We start from the raw sequence: 9,670 nt of genomic DNA on the forward strand, positions 1-9,670 counted from the left end.
TAAGCTCCTAGACTTCACGATTTGTTCTTAGCGAGTTCCAACGAGCTTCTTCGGCAAGCTCCGATCTTTCTCGGCGAGCTCCGCGAACTCCCAACGAATCTTCGGACTTCCGTCGAACTCTCGAACTCGCAACAAATCCTTCGCGCTTGACTCCGACACTTTGTTTCGCTTTATGTCTTCATCGTTATCATAGTTAATCCTGCACAATTAAAACAAAACTTCAATCGAGACAATTAATCCTAAGCAATTAACCAAGTTGTCCGACATGTCATTGGTCCCTCGACGCTTCGTCCGATTCTTCGGCGCATCGTCCTCTCGTGCAGCCTATTGCCCAATCGGCCAGTTGACTCCGCAACTCCGATATCCTTGGCACAATACCCGCTCTTCTTGGCCCGATGCCCGAGTCCACGGCCCGAAGCCTTCTGTCGATACGTCGACCGATCCACCGGCCCGACGTCCAATCTTCTGACATGTTCCTTCGGCACAACATGATTTTCCTGCTTTAATTGTCTCATCCTGATCGAAGCATCCTGCGTCACTCAAAACGCAGATTAAATCATAAACATATATCAAGTAGTTTCATCATCAAAATACGAGATTCAACAGCCTCAGACCCCCCCTTTTACAACAACTGACGCATAGCTTCCTTCGGGGGGGGGGGGGGAATATGATGAGGGTAATAATGGCGATAAGACTCAGGTTGACGTCAACTGCCCCAGATGATGCCTAAGTTGACCTGACACCACTTGGTCAAATGGACCGGAACACCGACCGAGGCACATTAAACATCCTGCTCAGGCTCGGTCCTTCACGCCACGCCAACACCAGTGTCAGACGCTACCAAGAGTACGAGTATGTCCCCTGCAAGCGGGCACATCAGGAAACAGTAAGCTTCCTTATAAATACTCGTACATTCTAAACGGAAAATGGGGGGAGGAGGACACCAATATAAATAACAAACTCCCTGTGACTATTCACTAACTTGATCGTCGGAGGGGTCGAGCCGAGCTCCCCCGACCCGACCTTTGTGCAGGTGCGAAGCCGAAGGTCCCCACAGGACGCGCAGGCGAGGAGTTCTTGCCCGGAGAGGATAGCGACCCCATCCCAATCGGAACACCGGGATCGGCCACCTCAGCAGTCTCGAGGCATGTCCCAAGGAGATCCCTGTCATCTGGACCCGAACCAAGCCGCGTCGGTCCCGAGGCGACGGCTTAAGGTTGTTTACACTAACACCTATAGTTCAAGTCCCATAAATGTTCGTGAGATAGCTTTGTGATTTATCCAAGGCTGGATTTTTTGTGACCTCTTTGAACATATCAAACAAGGACCAAACATCAAACACCTTGATGCTTGGCTTTATTCAAATGGCGATCGAGGAAACGCTCGAAAACTCTGCCTACAGTGGTGAAGGGAAGATAGAGAAAGGAAGGGGAGGAGTTCTACGTCTCGTCGGTGTTTCATATAGAGATGCTGTTCGGGACACCCATTCCTGTGACGCCAGCTTCGGAGTACGGCTTCAGGAGCTGATACGGGACGATGCCGGCGCCGCATCTGTTCTTGAACTCAGGGTTAGCGTTTCTGCCGTCGATGATGCCTTCGATCTCCTTCAGCTTCCCGCTGAACCGCTCGAACGCGGCGTAGATCACCGGGTTCTGCGCCCACGACGCCTCCGGGTCGCGGCCCAGGTACTCCTCGTCGGGCGCGTGCGTCGACAGCACGTCGAGGATGGCCATCACGATCGTGGCTTGGATCTGCGAGGGGTAGCAGTGGAGCAGGGCGATCTCCGGCTTGGCCCAGAACTTGGCGAGCTGCTCGTCGTTGTAGTCCTCGACCGGCATATTGGTGCGCGCGATGGTGGGACGGTTAGGGAAGTAGCCGGCGTAGTGGTACTGTCCGAAGTTGACGGCGGCGTGGTGGCCGGAGCCCACCCAGATGATGGTGGTCAGGACGTGGATCAGGTCCTCCTGTGTGTTCAGCACCGGCCACCATGGCTCGTCCTTCTTGTCGGCGTGCCCCTTGGTTCGGACCTCCGTCCACCATTCTTGGAGCTCGGAGTCCTCCTTGACATGGCTGGCATCTGGGTAGTAGTAGTTGACGTAGTCGGTCACCCACTGCTTGATGGCTGACCAGATCAGGAGACCATCCTGCGCATACGGGTAGTCTTCTATCGTCAGCTTCAATCCATGCTCCGCCGCTGGGTCCTCCACTGCCATTCCCCTGTCGTGTTAGTTTGGCAAGTCCCATAGTCCCACATCGGGAAAATCAGACTTGTTGTCTCGTCTTGGAACTATAAATAAGGGCCTGAGCTTTGATGTTAGACACACCACGAGAAGTACCACAGACACCACAAGAAGTACAGCAGGCATCACAAGAAAACCTGCTTATGGTTTGAAGTCTTCTTGTTTAGGAAGCTGAAGGTGTTTTATGGCCTAGGAACATTTCCTAAGGCATTTGTAAGTGTCCCTCTTTTATAGTAGTAATTTGCTCCTCTTTCTTCCGTGGATGTAGGTCAAAGTCAATTGACCGAACCACGTATATCTGGTGTTCTGGTGTTTTGTTTGTTCTTGTCGCTTTATTCTTTCCGCCTTATTATCTTGTTGTGTTGCCAAAATTATCCTTTGGTAAATATCCTGGGGCTAGCTCTCACAAACTGGTATCAGAGCCTGGTTCTGGGATCTTTTGGCAACAATGACAATATCAAAGATCGTTGTCGAGAAATTCGATAGAAATGTCAACTTCGGCATGTGGCAACTCAAGATGGAGGCCATTCTGGTTCAAGACGGAGTTGATTTGGCACTTCAGGGTGCTGAGAACATTCCAGATGGTACGTCAAAAGAAGATCTTGCGGGTATGGATAAGAAGGCCCGATCCAGCATCATTCTAAATCTCTCTGATGAGGTTTTACGGGAGGTAGCTACGGAGACTACGGCTAAGAGCATGTGGGACAAACTTAAAGCCTTGTACATGAAGAGGACAGTGGAGAATCGTCTCTACTTGAAGCAGAGTCTGTATATGCTTCGGATGGTTGAAGGTACATCTATACTCTCGCATCTTGATAAGTTTGATTCTTTGGTTATGGATTTAGAGAATATAGATGCAAAAATTGATGATGAGGATAAGGCTTTGTTGCTCTTGTGTTCTCTTCCCCAATCTTTTAAGCATTTCCGTGATACTTTGATTTATGGAAAAGAAACAGTTTCGTATCAGGAAATTAAATCTGCACTAAAATCTAAGGAGCAAATAGACAGAGATATCACTGGGGAAAGTAGAGGAAATCAGGCTGAGGGTCTGGTTGTCAGGGATAAAATGGATAAAAGAGAATTTAACAGTAGTAGATCTAAATCTAGATCTAAATCCAGACATAGAAATTTGGAATGCAGATATTGTCATAAAATGGGGCACATTAAGATTGATTGCTTTAAATTGAAAAATAAATTAAAGCAAAAGGAAAAATTTGTTGAGAAAACTATTGAATCCGCTGAAGCTAGTGTAGCATCTGATGAGAATTTTGGAAATATTTTCTTTGCTACTGATGACAGGACAAAGTCTAAAAATGAATGGATTTTAGATTCAGGTTGTTCTTATCACATGTGTCCCAATAGGGATTTGTTTTCCACATATGAATCTAGTAATGGTGGAATTGTTTTGATGGGCAATAATGCCGCATGTGATGTTGTTGGTAGAGGAACAATCCGAATTAAAATGCATGATGGTATTGTGAGGACGCTCACAAATGTTAGACATGTTCCTGATTTGAAAAAGAATCTCATCTCTTTAGGCACCCTAGAGGCCCTTGGGTGTAAATACACAGCTGAAGGTGGAGTTATGAAAGTTTCTAGAAGTGCCCTTATTGTTATGAAAGCTTGTAGGTCTGGTAGCTTGTATATTCTGCAGGGAACTACTGTCACAGGTTCAGTTGCAGTTTCGTCATCATCATTGTCTGATTCTGACATCACCAAATTATGGCATATGCGTCATATGAGAAATATTCGACCACCACAAAGATATGCAAATTTGGTTGCATATGCTTTGTCTGTTGCAGAAGAAACAAGTGAAGTTGGTGAGCCTACTTCCTATTCAGATGCAGTTTCTTGTGATAATTCCTCTAAGTGGTTGATTGCTGAGGGGAAAGTCCTTGTTCAGAGAATTCATACGAAGGACGATTCAGTTGATATGCTTACGAAGCCTCTTCCGGTTTACAAGTTCAAGCAGTGCTTGGACTTGGTTGGTGTTCATTGTTGGTGATTGCCCGTTGGGGCTTTTGTGAAGAAGGTGGAGCAAGTTTTGTTGGGACATGCCAAGGTGGAGATTTGTTAGTTTGGCAAGTCCCATAGTCCCACATCGGGAAAATCAGACTTGTTGTCTCGTCTTGGAACTATAAATAAGGGCCTGAGCTTTGATGTTAGACACACCACGAGAAGTACCACAGACACCACAAGAAGTACAGCAGGCATCACAAGAAAACCTGCTTATGGTTTGAAGTCTTCTTGTTTAGGAAGCTGAAGGTGTTTTATGGCCTAGGAACATTTCCTAAGGCATTTGTAAGTGTCCCTCTTTTATAGTAGTAATTTGCTCCTCTTTCTTCCGTGGATGTAGGTCAAAGTCAATTGACCGAACCACGTATATCTGGTGTTCTGGTGTTTTGTTTGTTCTTGTCGCTTTATTCTTTCCGCCTTATTATCTTGTTGTGTTGCCAAAATTATCCTTTGGTAAATATCCTGGGGCTAGCTCTAACATGTCGAACAACAGAAGAGCTTGAACTGTAGAGATTCAATGGCGACATCAATTTTCTAATGTCAAGTACCTCCGGATCAGGTCAGCTGGTAAGCCCTCCGTGTCGAACCTCCAAAGCTTGCCATAGGCCACCGAGCAGAGCTCCAAGGAGTATTTGCCCGGGGAGAAGGTTTGCTCGATGATGCCGTCTGCATTGATGAGGTAGCCGCGGGCCAGCGCGTTGATCTCCATCGTGTATCGGAAATGAGGGTGCAGCAATCGGTAGATCGGATGCATCTGACTGAGTTGCCGGTTGGCTGCGATGATGTACGGCTCCACGCAACAGTGAGTTCGCAGCCTGCGGAATGACATTACCCAGAGTGGCTCGTAAGTCTAGTTCAGATGATCTGAGACAAACGACGAAGCTCGGTGTTCGACAAAATGCTGGGCTTTCCAACTTAAAGAACTCGAATCGATCTCGATTCTAAATGAAGCCGAGTGTTCATCTTACCAGTGGGAGACAAGTTGATGATAGCCCGAGTCATGTGCCAAGGCATGGGCTTTTGCAAGCTTCCAAAGCCAGGATCCAGTGGCGTCCCAACAAGGGCTGAAGACCTGCTTCCACTGAGGCTTGGTCGGGGAAGCCGGCCGAGTGAGCTCGATGGCGAGAGGCCTCAGTGTGTCGTCCGGCGTGAGGAAGAAGACTGTGCGGGACGCATACATCGTGGTGTCTTCCAGCTCTCTAATCTTATGCACGTACGGCAGAAACAGATCATGGTAGTCCAGAATGAACAGCTTCTTCTTCTCCAGCGCCTAAATCAAACATTTTATTGTAGAATTATGAACAACTCGTTGTGATGTTTGGAAAGATACGGAGCATATCCTGCATTATACCTCTTTCACAGTCATAATTCCCTTTATTTCTCGCTCGATAAGTTCCTCGGTGATCAGAGACTCGGGCGGACCATAAATGTTTGGATCGAGTTTGCTAACCAAAGGGAATTCCTGCAACATGTCGAGCGTAAGAGATGATTCATGGCGTAGGTCCGAAACGGGTACAAGATTTCGAGCAAAGAATTCATGGGAGATAAAAGGATCATACCGTGACTAGCTGAATACTCAAAGGGTTGAGGCCTGCCAGTGTCTGCCGACCAAATTCTTCATCTCTAAACCATGAAAACTTGTCCCCTGATTCAGGCAATCAGTTCGAATCAGAAACGACGCATAGAAATCTACCAGTAAATGCAATTGACCTTCTGCGATAGAAATATTAGCTTGCTTGGCACGATCATAATGGGGAAGATGGCTTACTCTCGAACATTTCTGGGACCTCGAACTGCAGGATGCTATGGGCGCCCTGCGTGACGGCCTTGACGAGCCTCGGCACGACGGTGCGGAAGACGTGGAACGCGTCCTGCTTCGGCAGCGGCACCCCCTCGTCGAACAGCGAGTCGATGGCGGTGAAGTAGGGGAAGCCCAGCTTGGCATCCACCAGCACCGTCTGCAGCGAGGGCACCAGAGCGTGGAGCACCGAGCGGAGCGTCTTCGCCGAGAACGTCACCTGCTTCACCTCCGAGAAGTTCTCGTCCCTGGGAACGTACACATCTCCCTTCTGCTCCGATTGAGGATCTGCAGCGTGAAGAAAAAGAAATCTGAAGAAGAAGAAGAAGAAGAAGTAGTAGTAGTAGTAGCAGAAGAAGAGTGTAGCATGCAGTTGCATGGATACCTTTCTTGCTCCTGGGACGCCCACTTCGGCAGCGGCGAGGATAGGGTAACGCCTCGCTTCCGCCGAGGACCGGCCTGGCCGTGCTCGGGTTCTTGTCCGGGTTTCCGAGATCGTTGTACGTGTCGTAGTCGTAGATCCGCTCAAACTTCTTGCGCTGCCCGGTGCCATTCCCTCGCAGTATCCCCAGCTCCTTCTCCCTCAGCTTCTGAAGCCCGGTCGGGGTCTGAGACGGCAAGTAGGACTGCCTTGGCACACCCACAACATCAATTCCGGTCGGGCCGAGTTAGGATCCATCTACTTTGATTCAAACCGATAAATATTAATATATATTAGAGATTTAACATCAATTCAAATCAAAAACTCAACCTTCTATATTGTCCATCAAACTCAATATATGTTACCGATTCTCTCGAATTATTCGCAAAGTTCATCTCTCTCGCCTCACATGAATAATTCTGACAAATTAGGTATCAAACAATTTCATCCCATGATGACAGATTAGGCTAATATAAAACAAGTGCAACATAAAACTAAAAGTTACTGAAGCTATTTTTGAATCTTCTGTGCTTGTAACGTGGCGAACGACAAGATCATAAAGACATATCTATTAGGGTCCTGTGATAAGCATTTGGTGTGCGGGAATAACATTAATTAACTATATATATATATATATACCCACTTTATCTTAAGTGCTGATGTGGGTTTCTTCCATTGGCAGACTCTGATTCGGACACCATGATATGGTGGGGAGGGTGTCAGAATCGAGTCGAGTAGTTATGGGACAACGGGTGACGACAATCCTCGTGATGTTACAGCTGACCTTAATAGTTTGTGCTCATTGATTGATCGGCGCGTTCCCCACAATTGTGGACCGCCGGTCATCGTCAGCTTGTCACTTGTGCTTATCCACAATGACCGTTGGCGCCTCAGGGAAAGTGAGCGGCAGTTTGTGGATTTAACATCAACCAAAAAAACAGACATGATAGAATAAAAATATTTATATAATATTTTCGAAAAATACTTAAGATAGAAATAAATGCCATCATCTCTACCATTATCTGACATATATATATATATATATATATATATATATATATATATATATATATATATATATATATATATATATATATATATACTTAAGTATATATATATATACTTATCAAAGAGCATGAGAGAGAGAGAGAGAGAGAGACCTTGTTGGTAAAGAAAACCCTGTCCTCAGGGTTGTCAAACTTGGAGTGCAACCATGACTTGCTGCTGATGTTTGCAGCAATGGAGTCATCCGCTGAGGAGAGGACGATATCACTGAGATACATCTCCTTGTGGTGCTCATTCCTCACAAACACAGCACCGATTTCTCCGAAGCTCGGTGGGACGCTGAAGCTGGCTTCGTACTTGGCAGTTTCAACGCCGTGGCTGGCCTTGTGAGCGAACGCCGCAATCGTCTTCTTCTCCAGTCCCGTTGCTGCCAAAACATCAGGAACACTTGTTATTTGGTATAAGATATAAGATCTCATTCATTATGTCAAACTAAGGTTGAAAGGTTTAATGGATTGGGAACCCAATACAATTCACAAAAGTATCAAAATCTTAACATGTATCAGGTCAGATACCAATTCAATCTAAGAACATACGTTTCTATGAGCCCAATATGGTATATTACTGTAATCTGACTCCTGAATATTTTATCCTCTCAACTCATTTTATTATCTCAACACTTGTGAATATATTTTTTTATATCTTTTCCTATTTATAAGTGAGTTTATTGACTATTATCTTCTCCTTACTCTCAAGGAATCAAACTTCGCCGGAGTCGATATCATTTTACAGGTAGGTCCGTTCATCTTCATCGAGTCAAACCACAAGTTTGAATACCCGAATACCAGATTGTTATCTTCTCCGCCAGAACAGAAGAGAAGATGAGAGGAATTCTCTTCTTCGCCGTTATCTTCAAGTATTTTAGATAGATATTAAACCAGGAGCAGATCATCTCTATCGCGTAAGAAGATGATTACCCGGGTCGAGTTCGGCGCTGACGAGCTCAAGGTGGAGGGATTTGCCAAGCAAATCGCCGATGTCGTCGAGCCCCCGCGTTATGCCGATGTGGGCGAAGGCTCCTCCCACGGTCGGCAGCACCGTCAAGACGGCGTTGACGGTGACCGGCCTCTTCGCGGCCGCCACCACAGCCGGTGTGGACTCCTCGGCGGCGGCGGAGCAACAGATCTGCCGTCGACGCCTCGACGCCCTCCCGCGTCTAGCCGACGACGACGACACCATGGGCACGCACGAGGCGCCATGGCCAGAGAGCAAGGGCTTATGGGAGAGGAAGAGGGAGGGGGCGTGGGTCGGAGCTCGTAACCCTTGCTTCAGCATATTAGTCATGCGGAGGAGGAACGCTCGAGAGTGCTGTGATGGATGAAGAGGGCTACCGGTCGGCTAGTCCTTATAGAGGGCTCGCCAGCCGCAGCGGTGACTACAGTGTGCAGCAATCATAGATGAATATTGTATTGTTCATCCATGGCTGCATGATTCACGTGGGAACTGACTGCCCTCTCTATCGTGCACTCTCCTACAAACGATGACTACTCAGGTAGCAGATTTGCGTGCATTTTTGTTCCTCTGTCGATAGCATCTGCGATATTTTACCGCTTACGCCGCCGACGACGTGGACAGGGAGATACAGCGGTTCATGAGGCCCTTCTTCCCCAACTAGCGACTGGTTCCATCAAGATGAAGAGGCACAAGAAAACGACGAGACCGAACCGTAGTGCAAGCTGGTCTGCATTGTTCTAACCCTAGCTAAGTTTCAATTGGAATCGAATCTAAATTATTTGGTTATGGAATCTAAATCGACCCTACATGGTTTGGTTTCGATTCTCAAAATTTAAGAACCATGATCATTGGATCTGCAATCGGGGTTCGGTCTACGTCCTTATGCTTTATGCTAAGCTGTCGATCAACAAGGATGGGGAAGAGGAAAGAAAATATCAACAAGGATACCTCTCCTCTCCTCTCCTCTCCTCTACACCACACACGCTCAATCCATGCGAGCGTCCCCCTAAAGAACACATGGAGAAGAAGCTTTCGGGTCCAACATCACCGAATCATGGAGACAATGACTATTAGTCTGTCGATTGCAATCAATTCATCTAAACGAATGATCATTAAGTAGAGACCGATGCACGTGTATACAATTATTGATTGCTATCAATCTATGTCAAATTAAGT

At 46.8% G+C, this 9,670-nt stretch overlaps 1 protein-coding gene and 1 long non-coding RNA gene across 2 annotated transcripts; one reads left to right on the forward strand and one right to left on the reverse strand.

Moving 5' to 3' along the window:
* Positions 1–1,314: 1,314 nt before the first annotated feature.
* On the reverse strand, positions 1,315–8,969 carry LOC135633497 (linoleate 13S-lipoxygenase 2-1, chloroplastic-like). The gene is made up of 9 exons (XM_065143021.1): positions 8,458–8,969; positions 7,636–7,907; positions 6,440–6,680; positions 6,025–6,342; positions 5,816–5,901; positions 5,608–5,718; positions 5,225–5,526; positions 4,805–5,071; positions 1,315–2,217 (listed from the first exon to the last, which is right to left on the reverse strand). Exons 1-9 carry the CDS (start codon positions 8,822–8,824, stop codon positions 1,458–1,460), a joined length of 2,724 nt encoding a protein of 907 aa, XP_064999093.1. The 5' UTR covers positions 8,825–8,969; the 3' UTR covers positions 1,315–1,457.
* On the forward strand, positions 8,893–9,285 carry LOC135633498 (uncharacterized). Its single transcript, XR_010495031.1, has 2 exons — positions 8,893–9,032; positions 9,116–9,285. It is a non-coding gene; the product is annotated as an uncharacterized LOC135633498 (long non-coding RNA).
* The last annotated feature ends 385 nt before the right edge of the window (positions 9,286–9,670 follow it).

The sequence above is a fragment of the Musa acuminata genome, chromosome BXJ3-3 (genome assembly GCF_036884655.1).
Source record: "Musa acuminata AAA Group cultivar baxijiao chromosome BXJ3-3, Cavendish_Baxijiao_AAA, whole genome shotgun sequence".
NCBI classification, from domain to species: domain Eukaryota; kingdom Viridiplantae; phylum Streptophyta; class Magnoliopsida; order Zingiberales; family Musaceae; genus Musa; species Musa acuminata.